This window comes from Rhinatrema bivittatum, chromosome 14, assembly GCF_901001135.1.
Source record: "Rhinatrema bivittatum chromosome 14, aRhiBiv1.1, whole genome shotgun sequence".
Classification (NCBI taxonomy): Eukaryota; Metazoa; Chordata; class Amphibia; order Gymnophiona; family Rhinatrematidae; genus Rhinatrema; species Rhinatrema bivittatum.
In genome coordinates this window covers 24167099-24185989 of record NC_042628.1, presented here as the reverse complement: position 1 = coordinate 24185989, position 18891 = coordinate 24167099, and the positions used below count along the sequence as shown (strand labels likewise).

The 18891-nt window shown below is 46.1% G+C and overlaps 1 protein-coding gene across 2 annotated transcripts in view; it reads right to left on the bottom strand.

Annotated features, from left to right (window-relative positions):
• TXNDC11 (thioredoxin domain containing 11) overlaps nucleotides 1-8454 on the bottom strand; it is an 84423-nt gene extending 75969 nt beyond the window's left edge. For both annotated transcript variants that reach the window (XM_029577111.1, XM_029577112.1), the window contains exon 1: nucleotides 8026-8454. In XM_029577111.1, coding sequence (XP_029432971.1) covers nucleotides 8026-8150 — 125 coding nt within the window. In that variant the 5' untranslated portion in view covers nucleotides 8151-8454. The remainder of the gene's footprint in view (nucleotides 1-8025) is intronic.
• Between the last annotated feature and the right edge of the window lie 10437 nt (nucleotides 8455-18891).

Here is an 18891-nt window from a genome sequence, read left to right as displayed (position 1 = left end):
ACGTGCGCAGAGGAAATATTTTGTTTCATTTTTCTTTGGTATTTTTCTTTGTATTTTAAAATTTTGGTTTTGCTATTTTCACATGTAAAATGGGGGTTTTTTTTTAATGCATGTGCACAGAAAAACAATTTTATGTACATAAATACGACTTTATGCGCAGAAAGTTTTCTGTTGCCCAGAAGCCAAGCTGTTCCCACATCTTGGAAAAAAAACTGCTCTCTCATTTCCAGTCACAAATCTTCTCCCTGCCTCTTAACCAAGTTTCTTCCTCGTGCTACTATTACGGCTGTCCCAAAGGACTCAGATTCCCTAGTCCCAGTGCACACACGGAACGGAACGTGCTTTCTTCTTAAGGAAGTCACAATTGTAAAGTGCCAGCACGCAAACAGACACCCTAGGATGGCCTCAGGCCCGCTCCTCAGAATGAAGAGTCATCTGGTAACCTGAGCTCCCGTCGTGCGATGTTTCATGCAACAGTGAGAACACTTCTGGAAAAAAAAACCAAAACCCCAGCACACTTCAAAACAGTGATTTAGAAATAACATTGATTCTGGTACTTGGGAAAACAGTATGCAGCCACTGCAAGAATCCCATCAGCTTTAAAAATCAGAGCATCGGGGGCTTGGCCAGTGAATGCCATGACGGGGACCCGAGCCGAGCAGCAGCATGCTTAGCCCTTGGAGGGGAAGGAATCTCAGCCGTCACTCATCAGTGACAACTGGCAGTCAGACTAAGGGTCCATGTTTGTGGGTTCCAGAGGGACTTGTGGTTTGCGGCACGTGGTCAAGCGGTCACTGTGATGGCTGGGCTGAGTCAGGAAGGGGATATAAAATGGGGAGACCGTTTTCTCTTTATTCCAGTAATATTATTTTGTGGGTTGGGATATTGCTTCTCTCTTATTTGTGGACTTTTGAGTCTTGGATAAGATTATTTCTTTGTTACTGGTTTTTGACAATTTGGGTCTAATTGTATTAGTCTTTGTAATCTGCTAATATTTGCATCTGAAGTGTTTTTGCTTGATTTATATTATTAGAATATGTATAAATAGAAAAGCAAATGCAACAAGAACTAATGAGTGGCAGACCTAAAAGACCTGATCAATATAGCTCAAAAGGACACACTGGTGTGTCTGCATTTTCAATAAAAAAAAAGTGTGTCCTTTTGAGCCACGCATTCGTTCTTGTTGGATTTGCTATTGTATGTGTGTGCTATTGTTCTTGTTGGATTTGCTATTGTATGTGTGTGCGCTATTTCCATGTAAATAGAAAAGCAAACAGGGAGGCCGCGGGGAGGGAAGAAAGGATGACGATGCTGTAACCCAACAGAAGCCGAAAAGGAGCAGCCGAAACTCCCAGGTCAACAAATAAAACCAGCGTATTTGTATTTCACAATGTGAACAAGCTCGAGAGAGGCAGACTCATTCTATTTAACTCTAAAACACGGTGGGGGGAAAAGGGAATGCGTTTCAAGAATTTTTCAGACTTTCTGACATTAGGATTTGGCCTCGCCTTTGATATAAGATCTCAGAAATTATTTTTCAAATATTCAAAAAAAAAGTGTCCACAACTTTATTGGCACGCACAATGCCAACGAGAAGAAACCGAAATTTCTCGGGTATTGCCATGATTTTCACTAGTCGCCTCCGGCATAGCAAAGATCCACCATGGTCTGGTGGTCGTTTCGCCATCCACTCAGCAAAACCTATGGCCAAATCATTTTCTGTGATTGAAGGCTGCCCACTGGATTTCTGTTATACTGTCTTATCAAATTTGGTGGCCATGTAGCCGCTACTGATGAAATCTAGTGGCCATATGAGTTTTTATGGTAACATCCACTAAACGGTGAAAAACAAAAAAAAATACACTGTACAAAACATTTAATGATTGTGCAAATCTCACCAGGGGATACAACTTGTACCCTTACTGTCCTCAAAGGGGGAGCTATTAAACCCCATCCATGATAAGGTGATCTGTTTGACACAACTCTAGCCATGCTTCCTGTAACAAGGACAGCAGGTCGTTTATACCACATCCCTTCAATTCCAGAGTCACTGGCGAACCAGGAGCTGGGATAACACATCGTTCCCATCTAATTCATGGCCTCAAGAAAACCAGCAACAGATTTTAACGGCAAACTGCAATTTAGCAGGTGATTAGCCAGCATAGTGAAACACTAACTCTGGGATTTTGAACCTGTTTCATCAAGTGACGTAAAGGCATACTGGAATAACTGAATCATCTTTTCCCCAAAACGAGACTGAATTAGGTGAAGAATTTCTCCTATTTTGCTTGTATTAGGTAGAAGAAGAGCACCTTATAAAGTCATACCTTGTGGTGCAAGTGAGCAGCAGCTACATGAACACAAAGTCAAATTGGTTCACAGGTTTTGCTTTTATATGTGTGTATATATATATATATATATATATATATATATATATATATGTACATACATAGAGTGTGTGTGAGCGCGTCACAATTGTATACAGTTTCTTCTCCAATATTAAATGGAAGCATTCCTTCCTTGGGTGTTCCAAACAGGAAAATCACTATATATAGTCAAATTACCTCAGAATATATAAATATATACACACAGACACCTGATAATCACCAAATAAAGTCCTGAATTCTGTGTCATATTCTCACGGGACAGTGTCTCCAAATGGGTTATTTTTTTGCATTAGCAAAACGGTAATGACGGAGTAAGCAGCACACATATGCACAGTGCTCGGTCCCCCTGATACAGCCCTGATGCAAAAACACGGCCATGTCGGGGGTCCTTGTCTTCAAACCACAAAAAAATGTGTCTTTTGACTAATGTATACTGTTAATGTGACTATATCTACAATAAGAGCTTTTCCTGATGAGATGTACTGACCAGTGTTTTACGTTTGCCACACATTGCCCATGTTACTTTTTTTGCATATCATGACAGGAATGAACCTCACCCATCAAATAGGGTACATTGGACATAATCTTAAGCTTTCAAATATGCTGCTGGTGCTGTTCTTAGAACTTGCACTGAGCCAAGAACTGCCTCCTTCTGGAGTGCACAGGATGCAATATGTACAGGCAGCGTTTCAAGGTGCATTTGTTCGTATGAACTCAGGTTTAACAAGATGTCACAGTGAGGTGCCCCCTTTCTTATAGATTAACGGCCAACAGTAGCCTTTTTACAAAAGATTGCTTTGCACATGGGTACCACACAGTAAGTTGAAAATCAGCTGAAACGTGCTACTTTAGAATAACTGTCATCCTGTAGGGATATCAGATATACAGGAACATTCACAAAAGGAGGTTATTGATAAACAGTTAGAGCAATTACAGGAACAAATGGATACATTTAAAATGGAGACAAGGGAATTAAAAATGAAGAGATTTCTGCGAGATCAGACAGATTATACTAAGGGATATATTTATCCGTGGATGAATAAGCAAAGTAAAAAAAAAAAAAAAAGGGTGGGGGAAAAACGTTTTCCGCATCATCTGAGAGTTCATCAGATGAAGAGGTAGAAACAGTTGAAAGTACAAAGGAAAGATCAGTAGCATTTGCCCAACCTTTGGTGAATACTCCTGTGGATAATTTGGCTGGAGGAAATCGGTATGGGAGTGATGAAAAAATCAATATTTTTTTAAGATCACAGAATCGAGGGGGGAAGGAGAAATTGGATACCACAAATGAACACAGGCTATCGATACAGGAACTAATCGGTTCCTGCGACAACCCAGGTGATACAGAGATCAGTGGGGAATTTGTCATCGCGTGTACTATCTCAGGAAGAGGTAGTGGTTTTAAATAAGGGTTTGACATCTGTGCCCATAGCAGGTTATTATTCCTTCAATACAAGGGTGGAGTTGTATAAATTTTATCGTAGATTAAAGATCAAAACATTTTTCTCTAATATTGAACAAGAGAGAGAACCTAGCCAGAAATCTAAGTTTGTCAAACGATCAAAGTGGATACTGCCTGATCCTCAGGATCCATTTTTATTGGTATTTGAAAGACTGGTGTTGAAAGATTTGTCAAGATTGGAGCATTCTGAGTCATTTGTTTATAGTAATATTACATGGGAAGAAAAAAATGCATTACAAAGGTTGCAAAATGATTTAAACATTATAATAAAACCAGCAGACAAGGGAGGGGCCACAGACATTATGAATAGAGGGGCTTATATAGATGAAGTTAATCGACAATTAACCTAGTTGGAGGTAGAAACTGTTCACACTCTGTGCTTGTCATTCTGGTTCATCGTCTACCTTGAAATAACCATTAATTGGCAAGTGGAGAGGCAAGCACACACTTTGTATTTCTACACATGCTTAAGATGCACAGCGTAATATTAACAAATCGATCATTAGCCTAAGTGCACAGCAGTGATCTCTATGCTCTCAAGCATGTCACCAGAGGAAGGACAGGAGAGCAGCCTACACCAGCTGGCTGTGGCCCAGATCCTGGCTACATCCTCTTGGCTTCAAATGACACATCTGTCAAGTGATCCACACTGCTTGATTATCTGCTGGCAAGTGACCAGCGCTGATAAGTTGCTCAAAAGTTTCCTGCAACCTAATTTAAGTTTTTCCCAACAGATCTGACCCGGTGTGCCACCACTGCCTGATGCTCAGATCCTGGCCAGCACCAGGGTTCTGCGTTCAGCACCTCACAGCAACAAGAGACACCAGCAGTGGCTCTTAAAAACGTAGAAGCTCTTATGAGAACGTGTGTATTCATGCATGCCTCTTCCTTCTTGCTACAGCATGAGCCTTGGAGTGTGGCAATCACCGGGCAGGAGGCAGGGCATGGATAGCTTGGTTCTGCTTTGCATGGCACACACAGTACCCCCCTCATCGTTCCTCTCCCGGGCTTCCTCCCTCATCATTCCTCTCCCGGGCTTCCTCCCTCACGTTCTTTCCAGTCTCTGTCTTGTCCCCAGACTTGGTGAGACAGGGAGAGCACGCCCTGAGCATTGGATGCGAGCAGCTCTGTGGCAGTGGAGAAGCTCTGGCAGCTACATGCGGCAGCCAAGGTAACTAGCCAAGCCGGCATCACACTGACTTCTTCCTTCTCCTGTACTTGTACATTGAGGGAACTAGCCCATTGCAATGAGTTCATGTCTCTCCCCAACTGTTTCCCGCTTTCTTTTAAAATTTGGAAGAGGGATGGGTGGGACTTTCAAGTGCTTCCCTAGCTCACTGACCGTACGAGTCCTCCATGTCCGCACTGCTTACCCCCTGGAGCTTAAGCTTCTATACAACATTTGTGTTAATGCAGGTATGCCTTGGGCTAGAAAAGGTAGGAAACACTGACCTAACTCCACAACAACATGGCAGAAGTAGCAAGACAAGAGAAGAAACTCTTCAAAGAATCGGACCAGCAAACAAGGAAGGATAATTGGTGTAAGCACAAGTACAGTGGGAAATACCGAGAGCTACTTCAACAACACCACATGGATCAAGATTTGACACAGCAGTGGTCGAGGAGAGAGGAATTCAAACTTATGGAAAGGGACCTTTGTTTCGGTTTTATTTTATTTTTTTTTTAATTTTGCCAGGAATTTATTGAGGTTTATTATGATAACGAAAACAAGAGAAAAATCAGTGGAAAAAGGACAATAAAAGAAAATTAAGCAGATTCCTCCGCTCAGCCACTCAGCAGCATCCCTCTCTTTACCCCCAACCCCTGCCGAGCATTCCCCTTTCTTTCCCCGCATCCCCAATGAGACTCTCCCTCTTCCTCCCCATTGCAACAGCGTTCATCCTCACTAGTGGTGGCCCCAGGACTCTCCTCCTCCTCAGCCTGCTTTCTGAGGCTCCCATGCTCTTCAATACTGCACTTCATTTTCTTGGGGCCAGGGAGCCAGCCTGGCGTGGCCCACTCCAATGCTGCATTGGTGGTACCAATCAGCAAACAGTGGCACTGGAGCGAGCGCTTTCATTGTTGGGGGGGGGGGACGACTTGAAAAGCTGCAGGTGCTGGCTTCCAGCAGTTGCTGGGGGCTTTGAGATGATGCATCTGCAGCTCCAGAGCTGCTCTTTTAATCAGCCTAAAATCAGGGTGAAAATCGGTTCAAACTGAACATAAAGGACTCTAACTTATGGATGAGAGACTGGCAATGGCAGCATAGGATAGTGGACTACGAACGAGATGGTTCACAGCCAGCCCAGAAAAGGCCGGTAAAACAGCCAAATGCAGATTCAGCAGAACAGAACCGGAAACAGTTACACATCTCGTCGCTGGATGAGCTGTGCTGATGTCAGAAGGCCTGTCTGTATACAGAGGGGCACAAATAAATAGCACGGCTTATTCACTGGAAGTGGCGTAAACATTGACGTACCAGACGTTAGGAGCACAATCCTAACAGAATAAAGGCGAATGAAGACGTTGTGATCACCTGGAACATTCCTTTTCCCACCAACAGGAAGATCTAAGCACGAAAACCAGATATTGGGGTGAAGACGGAGAAGACAAGAACAGTCAGTGCCCAGCGATTATGCTGTGGATTGTATGCGGAAAGCGAAGATCCTTAAGTACCATGAGATGCATTCTGAGACCAAGAAAACGTGGCAAAAAGATACAGAAATAGTCACAAATTAGCCTGATTAAGAAAAATTTCCAAGCATTCCTCAATATGTTGCCTATAAAGATTACACCTTATGAATTCCAGAAAGCGTCTCTCTTTGGCATAATACAAGTACTAAGAAGGGCATTAGCAGTAAATGTGAGAGACTGAGATCACTGCTAACATAACCTGGCTTACAAATGAGGTTCATTCCTATCAAGGTATGTGCAAAACAAATCAATTTGGAGAAACTGCCCTCCCCAGCGACAGTGATAAGCTTAGTGTAAATGGTGCCAGAGTCTGAGTTGCGATCTTTGCTTTCAGCAGCACAAACTCCCACCTTGCCCCTGTAAAATGCACATGCATTAACACAATCACTTCTTAGCAGACAAGGGATTAACTATCAGCACTAGTCCAAGAGCAGAGGAGGCCATAGAGGATCGGGGTCACTCAACCACATGCGACAAGTCAATGTTCCGGGAGAAAAGTCCTCAATTCTCCAGAGGGGAGGGGGGGGGTCACTCACTCAAGTGTCCCCCTTCAGAGGATTGGGGTCATTTGCCAGCAGGTGACCCTTCCGGTTTTGTAAATATCGGGGACACTCGCCCACACGTGGCAGTCAGTGCTTCAAAAAGGCTCGGGGACTTTCTCCCAGGTGACCCCCTCGGGGAGGGGGGAGGGAGGGCTCGGGGGGGGGGGGCCCTCATCCACACGTGGCAATCATTGCTTCAGGAAGGCTCAGGGACACTCTCCCGCAGGTGACCCCCTCGGGGAGGGGTCCCTCACCCACACGTGGCAATCATTGCTTCACGAAGGCTCAGGGACACTCTCTCGCAGGTGACCCCCTCGGGGAGGGAGGGATCGGGGGTCCCTCGCCCACACGTGGCAATCATTGCTTCAGGAAGGCTCAGGGACACTCTCCCGCAGGTGACCCCCTCGGGGAGGGGTCCCTCACCCACACGTGGCAATCATTGCTTCAGGAAGGCTCAGGGACACTCTCCCGCAGGTGACCCCCTCGGGGAGGGGTCCCTCACCCACACGTGGCAATCATTGCTTCACGAAGGCTCAGGGACACTCTCTCGCAGGTGACCCCCTCGGGGAGGGAGGGATCGGGGGTCCCTCGCCCACACGTGGCAATCATTGCTTCACGAAGGCTCAGGGACACTCTCCCGCAGGTGACCCCCTCGGGGAGGGAGGAATCGGGGGGTCCCTCGCCCACACGTGGCAATCATTGCTTCAGGAAGGCTCAGGGACACTCTCCCGCAGGTGACCCCCTCTGGGAGGGAGGAATCGGGGGGTCCCTCGCCCACACGTGGCAATCATTGCTTCAGGAAGGCTCAGGGACACTCTCCCGCAGGTGACCCCCCTCAGGACTCTGGGGAGATCGGGTCGCTCACCCACGTATGACAGTCAGTGCTCCAGGGGTAGGGAGGATCGGGGGTAACTCCCCGCTGTCTCACGGCTGCACTCACCCACAGGTGACCCTCAGCGCCACGATGAAAGCGCAGCTCAGAGCGATGGCCCCACACAGCAGCTCCGGTCTCCGGCCCATCTGGGACAGGCAGTGCTTGGAGGGCGGGCAGCGCAGCCTCTGCATGCCGGAAGCCCGCGCTCCCGGCGCCTGGCCGCAGAATGCGGAAGGCGGGACGGGCCTGGCCGCCGCAGGCCCTCCTGCCTCTACCGCCGCCTCCTCCGCCGTAGCCACCGCGCCTCCTAACAAACCCGCCGCCGCCACGTAATCTCCGACCCCGGCACTTCCGCTCCCGCGCTGGGGGATGCCGAAACGACTGCCAGGGAAGCGGCCGCGGCCAGGGGGCGCCCGAGAGCAAGGGACCGTCGCCAAACTACCGTCCGCGGTCCCTAACAGCTCCCGAGCGGAACGAGACTGGGCTCGAGCTGCCTGACGCATTAAAGCGAGGACGAGTCTTCCTTTAAGGACGTCATAAGCCGAGCACCGCTTGGTTTCTCTATCGGTTAAATGCGTTGTGGTTTTTTTTAATCACACTTGACAGTGTATGTACAGCACAAAGCAGGTATAGCTAAATAAATCCAGCAAAAATATGTCCGCATGTATTGAGCACACGATTAATAGGCAAAGAGATTGAATTAGTACAGGTTGAAAACCTAAGATTTGTGCTACCAAGCACAAGTTTCCAACTTGGGACAGTTCTACTCCTTTGTATACCTGTAAATCAATATAAAAGTGTTAGTTTAAAAAAAGATAAATCACATGCAATAAACTTCAAGATCACACTAAGTATCCAGTATAGTTGGGGGGGTGATTATTGGGCGACAAGCTGGTTAAGGGTGGATACTGGTTTGTTGTTATGACAAGCATAACAACAAACAACATATTTTGTTGTTCAAACAAGCATTCCCTTAGAACTCAGAGCAGGAAAAAAGGCATTTTTCATTTTATTCGCTCTTTCCCCAACCCCTAGCATAGAACATCTTAAAAGAGATAATTATTGAATTGTACTTAATCTTATAATCATGTTTTTTGGATCCTTTATAAAATCCTATATACATATATTCAAGTTGACAAACATATTACCATGTTTTTTATTTATTAACTCGCATGTTTATTAGCTGTTTAATACCCCTGGAGCACTGGAATGCCCTTCCGGAGGATGTGGTGAAGACCAGAACTGTGAAGGACTTCAAAGGGGCATGGGATAAACACTGTGGATCCATAAAGTCAAGAGGCTGCCAATGAAGAGTGGGTGACTCGCCAGAATGACGGCTACTGCCTGGAGTCAATACCCTTATTAAATAAACATACACAGGCTTACTGTGACTCCAAAATCACTCTAAGCTTCAACAGCAAGAGGAAATGTGGAAAAAAGGATTCACACTCACAAAGAGGGGAGTAGCTGGCTTGTTACGGCGGTTACTACCCCAAATCAAATAAGCCTGATACTTCACTTTCAATGCATATACAGCATAGTTCTCTGATTCAACGGCAGGGGAGAAGAAAAACTGATACTTCACACATCCAGAAAAGAGGGTTCGCACTCGCAAAGCAGGGAGTAGCTGGCTTGTTACGGCGGTTACTACCCCAAACCAAATGTGCCTGATACTTCACTTTAGATGCATATCCAGCATAGCTCTCTGCTTCAACGGCATGGGAGAAGAAAATCAACCAATAAGGGCTGTATAACAGTCTGGGTAAAACAAATAAACATGGGTGCAGATTGCTTATTGCGGCGGCTTCTACCCCTAACTAATCAAGCTAGATATTTCACTTGGATGCAGCTCCATCACTGCTCTCTACATTAAAGGTGGGGGTGGAAGGGAAATAGAACCAAGAGCTAAGAGAAACAGATAAGTATGAGAGAGAAAATTTGCGGGGCAGACTAGATGGGCCATTTGGTCTCCTTCTGCCGTCATTTCTATGTTTCTATATATTCTAATTTGTTTCTTCGATTAACTTGTTCAATGTAAACCGCTAAATGAAGCGATAGTTTCTGTTCCTTGTAAACCGGGGTGATATGTATATTATACAGGAACCTCCGGTATATAAATAAATAAATGAGCAGTCTTGGACTGGATCACACAGTCAGTGAGGCAAGGATGGATGAAAAGGGAAGGCCCACATATCGATGAGCGTAAAACGGAGAAAATGCCACCGCGACTAATGGAATCTCTTCCAGACGTCATACATCTTCAGGTAGGAAGCAGACCCGCCTAACTTAAATTTTGCCTTCCGCCGCTCAGGTTTTAAATTAATGTTAGAATGCCAGAGAGGCAAAATCTCAAAAAAAAAAAAAAAAGTGTATCTGAAGAAGCCTGTATAGGAGTCGATAAAGGGGGAAAAGGGGCACTCAACAAGGCCATAAGAGAAACTAAATTAATTCTTTGCTTTACTCAGGAGGGTGGTGGGGAGATACCGATGTCGGAAACATTCTTTAAGGATGATGCTTCAAAAGAATTAAATTATGGTGAGCCAGGAAGATAAAGTAGAGCAAATTAACATTTCCAGGACCAGATGGTTATACACCCCACAGTTCTGAAAGAATTTTAAAAAAATGAAATGGTATACTTAATCTGTAACTTCTCATTCAAATTAGATACAGTACTCAAACATTGGAGGGTGCCCACTTTTAAAAAGGGCTCCACGGGTGAGCTGGGAAACATCATACTCTTATCTTCGTGGCTTCTCCATTTTCCCTGCAGCATGTGCTTCAACAGCGCCCAAAGCACATCATGCCTACACTTGAGAGCAGGGGGGTGGCTAGCCTGTAGTTCTTTCATGTGCAAAGTGTGGCTTTTGCCTTCCTGGCCACATACGAACTGAGCAGCACGGCAGATAACAGGAGAGAAGGGCTGGAGCAGGAAGCATAGACCTTTAAACAATGCAGAGAAAAGTAATTCTACTTCAAACCCTTTCTTCCTCCTCACCTCACAGTACTAGCGCTTGCTGCTGGGACAACAGCAGGAGCAGTGGGGTTTCTCTGTTCCTTCCCTCCCCTTCAGCAATCAGCAGCAGTGGACAGATAAAGAAGGAAGGGGGTGAGGCTGGAGCCAACACAACAGCAAAGAGACAGCAACCTGCTCCACTTCTCAGGACCCTGTCCAACCCCCCATCCTATCTGGTGCCTGGAGTAGAGGGCTGTTCTGTTGGCTGCTGGTCTGCAGGAAAGGAACTGAAGTTACCATACCATTCTCACAAACACAAAAAAACCCTCATAATACACCCTATCCACCCAAGATCCCTTTTACCCATCATGATATCCCCCCTCACACAATCACTTAGCCTCACTGCCTTCTCCCTCATACTATTTAACTCCCAATCCCTCGTCAAAAAGACCCCTATCTTAAATGACATTTTGCTTGATCTCAAACCAGACATCTGTGCCATTACATAAACTTGGTTCAAGCCAACAGATTTAGTCCTCATAAACCAACTACTCACATACCTCTATGACATCATATCATACCAAGGCACACAAAAAGAGGGGGAGGACTCTTATTAGCAGCAAAGGAAAACCTCAAACTCTTATTTCAACCCATTAAAACTGAACCCAGACTTGAAATCAGCCTCTTCAAATCGTCCCTCCTCCAAGTATGTCTTGTCTACCCCCCCCCCCCCCCCCCCCGGTCTTCTTGAAAACCAGGCCTCCCCTCTCGTTGAACTTATTACTGATAACATTGATATTGGCACCCCTACCGTTATCCTTGGTGACATTAACCTACACATAGACTCCGTTCCACCATCCCCCAATTGCGAAGCCTTCCTATCATCCCTTAATGCCATAGGCTATAAACAAATCATTAACAGCCATACACACAAAGCTGGCCATTCCCTAGACTTAATCTTTAACAACTCCCTCATCCACCTATCTGAACCCCCCTCATGCACCATTGACCCATGGTCTGACGACTCACTAATAAAAACAAACCTATCATTAAATAAAGCCTCCTGCTCTCCCCCTAACCAGAACTCAACCATACATTTTAGAAAACCATGCAATAAAGATGACCTAATTGAATCCTTCACAAATGCCCTAAACGATCTAGACAGTTCAAACCCCGAATTTGTCCTCTCCACTTGGACTAACATCACCACGAACATAGCCAACAAAATCTGCCCCCTTACAACCAAAGAAATAAACCCCTCCCATAATAACAAAAAAGCCTGGCACTCCCCTGAACTAAAAAAAAATTAAGCACCACCTAAGAGACGTCGAAAAGAAATGGCGGAAAGATCCCACTCTAACCTCATTGGCCACCCACAAAACTACCCTTCATAACTATAGAACTACCATCCTGAAAACCAAACGCGACTTCTACGCCTTAAAAATACATAACTTCCAATACAACGCCAAAGCTCTCTTCTCCTATGTTTCCGATCTTACTAAAACTTCTCCCCCCCCCATATCTGACTCCAACTCGAAAAACAAATGCAATGATCTTGCCCACTACTTTAATGACAAAATCACTAATCTATTGATGAAGCTCCCCCCCTCCCAATGCCAATTCTAACAGTACCCCGAAAAACCCTAATACTGTCATAGACTCCTTTGATACTATCTCCGCTTCAGAAACCGAATCCCTCAAAGAAAATAAAACCAGTGTCTCACCCAGCTGATCCAATCCCTCCAAATTCCCTCAAATCTCTCTCTAACATTCTAGCCAGACCCCTATCTGAAATCATCAACTCATCACTCACACATGGTAATGTTCCTGCCACCTTGAAACAAGCCATAGTCAAACCCATCTTAAAGAAACCCCAACTTGGATCCTTCTGAACCTGCCAATTACAGACCTATTTCCAATCTTCCCTTCTTAGCAAAACTCCTTGAGAAAGTAGTCAACACCCAACTCAGAACACAGAGAAACACAACATTCTATTCCTTTCACAATTTGGATTCCGCAAATTCTTTAACACTGAAACCTTGCTTATCTCCCTCACTGGCACACTCCTCAAAGGTCTAGACAACGGCCACTCATACATCCTAGCCATGCTAGATATTTCCTCTGCTTTTGACACCATCAGCTACCAAATTCTATTAATGAGACTAACAGAAATTGGCATAACTGGCACTGCCCTGCTATGGTTTAAATCATACCTTGATAATAGACAATATAAAGTCAAAATAGGAAACAACGAATCAGTTCCCATTAAATCTACCCATGGCATACCCCAAGGCTTCTCACTATCCTCCACCCTCTTCAACATCTACATGTTGCCTCTCTGCCAACTCCTATCCGACCTAGGTCTCACTCACTTCATCTACGCGGACATCCAAATTCTAATCCTCATCACTGAATCTATCCCCAAATCCCTGCAAATCTGGGAAAACTGTCTATCTTCAATTAATCACCTCCTGACAAATCTAAACCTCGCCCTCAATACCTCCAAAACTGAACTCCTTCTTATATCTCATAACCAGACCACTAATCCTCCCATTGACACCAACTCTGATCACCCCGCACCCCATATTTTACACAAGGTAAGAGACCTTGGCGTCATTATAGTCAGCCAACTTAACTTAAAAAGATTCATCAACTACACTATGAAAGATTGCTACTACAAACTACATGTTTTCAAAAAACTCAGACCACTCCTCCATCTTAATGACTTCAGTACTGTCCTCCAGGCTATAATCTTCCCCAAAGTAGACTACTGCAACTCTCTTCTACTAGGCCTCCCTGCTACCACCCTCAAACCCCTCCAAATGCTACAAAATGCTACTGCCAGAGTCCTCACTAATACCCGCAAAAACGATCACATCACTCCTATCCTTAAAGACCTCCATTGGCTCCCAATCCATTTCAGAATCCTCCACAAGACTCTCACAATAATACACAAGACCCTGCATAACCAAAATATACACTGGCTAAACAACTCTCTACAATTCCAAACCCCTATCAGACCCACCAGATCCGCCTACATCGGCACTCTACATATCCCCACACCTAAACTCACCCATCTCATCTCCTCCAGAGCGAGAGCACTTTCCATTGCTAGCCCCTCTCACTGGAACTCTGTGCCCCATGACCTACGACTGGAACCTTGCACTCAGAAATTAAAAAATAAATTAAAAACATGGCTCTTCAAACAGGCCTTTACTTAACTCCCCCCCCCCACCCATCACCCTCACGCTAATACACAACTACAATCCTCCTGTATATAATTCCTGTTGTTACTTATTTATTTACTGTTTCATATTGTTGTAACTTATTCATTGCTCCCCCATCTAATTTCTCTCTCTGACACTAAATTATAACCTTCCTATTATATATAATGTTCAATGTAACTCTTGCTCTTTTCTCTCTCCATTTTTGCTATTTGTTTTCTATAAACCGATGTGATGTACATACAAACATCGGTATATAAAAGTATTAAATAAATAAATACATATTAGAGAATAAGTACAAGCCAGGCTGTTATTCCCTATACAGGAATTACATGCTAGCAGAATACCTCATCTCAGTCACACTTGCAGAACACAGTCAGCCCTCACAAATACTAAATAAAGAGACCATAATAAAGACCAAATAAAAGACCATAAAGTATAAACAGAAATGCAGACAAAACTGAATTTGAAACTGCAATTAACCAGACTGTATGCAGTACAACTATGGAAAAACAATCATCAAACAAAAAATTCCCTCATATCTACAAGACCCACTAACCACAAATATTGACCATCATATAAGATGCTTTTTAACATAATAACATGTGCTAGTGATTGATGATCACGTAACCCTTTCCAACAGTACTAGGACTAGGGGACATGCCATGAAACAAGCAAATAGATTTAAAATGGAGAAATTACTTATCTGATAATTTCATTTTCCTTAGTGTAGACAGATGGACTCAGGACCAGTGGGTATAGTGTGCTTCTGATAGCAGTTGGAGATGGAGTCAGAATTCAATCTGACAACAGCACTACATATACCCCTGCAGGAAGCTCTGCTCTTCAGTATTCTCCTCAAAAAGCAATTGTGGATATATGTATGTTTGAATAACTTGATTAACTTGAACTGGTTGATGTGAATTTTAGCTGGAGACCGCCAGTGCACTCAACAGAGAAACGCCGACAACCAGTAACTATGGGTGTCCTAACTAGAGGTAAAGCGTGGCTTACCTGTCTTGCTCTCGGGGATTATCACCCGAGGTTCCTGTATTCTGAGGCAGCCGTAGGCGGGATACTGAGTCCATCTGTCTACACTAAGGAAAACAAAATTATAAGGTAAGTAATTTCTCCATTTCCAAGCATGTAGCAGATGGACTCAGGTCCAATGGGATGTACAAAAGCTACTCCCGAACCGGGTGGGAGGCTGCCCGTGGCCCACTTAGTACTGCCCTTGGAAATGCTGTGTCCTCCCGGGCCTGAACATCCAGGTTGTAGAACCTCGAGAAGTTGTGAATGGAGGACCATGTCGCCGCCCTACAGATCTCAGCGAGTGACAGCATCTTGGTTTCTGCCCAGGACACTGCCTGGGCTCTGGTGGAATGGGTCTTGACTTGTAGAGGTGGAGGCTTGCCTGCCTCTATATAGGCCGCCTTGATTACTTCTTTGATCCAGCGGGCTATGGTTGCCCGCGAGGCCGCTTCCCCTTGTTTCTTCCCGCTGTGAAGGATGAATAGGTGGTCCGTCTTTCGAACGGATTCCGATCTTTCCAGGTATCGGACTAGGAGTCTGCTGACGTTAAGATGGCGAAGGAGGCGTGAGTCTTCTGAGTCCTTATGCTCGTCTGGAGATGGCAGCAAGATGGTTTGGTTTAGGTGGAAATGAGGAACCATCTTTGGAAGAAAGGGAGGGGACAGTGCATAGCTATACGATCCCGGTGTGAATCTGAGGAACGGTTCCCGACAGGATAGTGCTTGAAGTTCGGAGATGCGACAGGCTGAACATATTGCCACTAGGAATGCAGTCTTCAAGGTCAGGAGCAGTAGGGACAGACTGCGTGAAGGTCTAAAAAAAGCTCCCGCTATGAAGTCGAATACTAGATTGAGATTCCATAGGGGTACCGGCCACTTTAGTGGTGGTCTGATTTGCTTGACCCCTCTCAGGAAGCGGGAGACATCTAGATGGGAAGATAGACTGATGCCGTCCACTTTAGCTCTGAAGCAGGCCAGCGCGGCCAGTTGAACCTTGATGGAGTTGAGAAACAACTCCTTCTTCAAGCCGTCCTTCAGAAATTCCAAGATCATGGGAATTTTGACTGTCCGCGAAAGGATGTCGCAGTCTTCACACCTGGCTTCGAATATTCTCCATATTCGTATGCAAGTTAACGATGTGGAAACTTGCGTGCTTGGAGCAATGCCCAGACTATAAGCAAGAAGAGAGTTGGGTCTTCGTGGAGGATCAGTCCTTGCTGGAGCAAGTCTGTGTGGAAGTAGATACAGATAGTTCCCCCTCCAGAAGTCTTCGCATTTCTGCATACCAGTTCGGGGTCACTAGAAGTACTAGCCCCCTGTGGTGTTCTATCTTGCGGATGATCCCGCCCAGTAGTGGCCATGGAGGAAAGGGGTACAGCAGGTCTTCCTGTGACCAGGTCTGGACGAGGGCGTAGATCCCCTGGAATTGTGGTTCTCGTCTGCAGCTGAAGAACTTGAGGACTTGGGCGTTGGACCGGTTTGCCAAAAGATCCATGGTTGGAGTTCCCCAGCGGTCTATTATTAACTGGAAGGCTGTGGTTGACAGCCTCCACTCCCCTGGGTCTAGACTTCCCCTGCTGAGGTAATCCGCAGCGACGTTGTCTTTTCCCGCGATGTGGGCGGCCAAGATCCCTTGTAGGTTTGCTTCCGCCCATGCCATTAGGGGGTCTATTTCCAGGGACACCTGTTGGCTTCTGGTTCCTCCCTGTCGATTGATGTAGGCCACTGTTTTGGCTTTGTCAGACATGACTGACAGATTCGCACCGGAGTCGGTGACTGAATCGTAGGCAGGCTAGTCTGACTGCCCGGGCTTCCAGACAGTTGATGTTCCATCCCGACTCTTCCTTGTCCCATTGTTCCTGGGCCATCAGTTCCTGACAGTGGGGTTCCCCACCCTCATAGGCTCGCACCCATGGTGAGCTTGACCCAGGTCGGTGGGGATAGCCTTACACCCTTGCTCAGGTGGTTTTCTTGTAGCCACCATAGGAGCTGGATCCATACCTCCGCCGGTAACTGGAGGCGGACAGTGTAGTCCTGGGACATCGGGTTCCATTGTGACAGTTGGGAACATTGTAGTGGTCGCATGTGGGCCCTTGCCCATGATACTTCTAGGCTTGATGTCATGAGTCCGAGGACTTGGAGGTAGTCCCATACCGAGGGGCAAGCACCATTCAACAGTTTTCTCAACTGCTCCATCAATTTCCTTCTCCTTGTAGGGGGAAAAATGACCTTGTCCTATTGGGTGTCGAACCGGACTCCCAGGTATTCCAGAGATTGGGATGGCTATAGACAGCTCTTGGTTGCACTGTCGATCCATCTGAGGTTCTCCAGGAGATTCTTGACTGTGGTGGTCGTCTGATGACTTTCCTCTGGAGATTTTGCCCTGATCAGCCAATTGTCCAGATATGGGTGAACGAGGATTCCTTCTTTCCTCAGTGTCGCCGCCACTATGACCATGATTTTGGTGAATGTCCAAGGGGCTGTAGCTAGCCCGAAGGGTAGAGCTCGGAAATGGTAGTGATGGTCCAGGATTGTGAAGCATAGGAAGCGCTGATGATCATGATGGACGGGGATGTGTAGATAGGTTTCTGACAGGTCCAGGGAGGTCAGAAATTCTCCCGCTGTACCGCCCTTATGACCGAGCGTAGGGTTTTCATGCGGAAGTGTGGTACCCTCAGGTAGCGGTTGACCAACTTGAGGTCCAGGATGGGCCGGTACTTTCCCTCTTTCTTAGGGGCGATAAAATAGATGGAATAGTGTCCAGTATTTCGTTGGTGCGTGGGCACTTTAAGGCGAGCAATTTGGTTAGTACGGTTTCCACTGCTGTCCTCTTGGAGGGGGAATGGCAAGGAGATTTCACAAATTTGTCTAGACAGTTGCTGTGGAAGTCCAGAAAGTATCCCTCTCGAATGATGGTTAGGACCCACGTGTCCGAAGTTCTCTCAACCCATCTTTGGTAGAATCGGGCAAGCCTACCCCCTATGGCTTCTTCCTGTGGATGGGTCTGTTGATTCTCATTGTGGGGTGTGGCTGGGGCCTGGACCTGAGCCGGCTCCCCTCTTGTTATGTTTGTTCCAAAAGGACTGGCCCCTGTCTGCAGGGCGAGGTGCTTGGTATGTATTCTTGTACGGTCTAAAACGCTGTGATCCTCTGCCCCTGGATGTTCGGAGAGAGGGGTGTTGGCTTCTCTTGATCTTGTCCTCCGGTAGCCGAGGTACTGGGGATTCGCCCCATTTATCGGCTAACTTCTCCAGTTCGCTTTCAAACAGGAGGGTTCCTTTAAACGGCATTCTCGTGAGATTTGGAAGTCGCGTCGGCTGACCAGCTTCGGAGCCAGAGTTGCCTTCTGGCTGCCACAATGGATGAGATGCCCCTGGCTGAAGTTGGCACCAGGTTTGAAGTCGCATCCATGAGGAAGGATATTGCTGGCTCTAATGTTTCGATGGGCGTGGTGGTGTCCCTAGCCATTGACAAGCATGCACGTGTCACCACGGCACAGCAGGCAGCGATCTGTAGTGTCATAGCTGCTGCATCAAATGACTGTTTAAGGATGGATTCCTGACGTCTGTCTTGGGCATCCTTGAGTGCCGCTCCTCCTTCGACTGGAATGGTAGTGCGCTTTGTGACAGCGAAGACCATGGCATCCACTTTGGGAAACAACAGGAGTTCTTTGGCTGAGGGTTCCAGTGGATATAGGGCTTCTAGGGCCCGTCCTCCCTTGAAA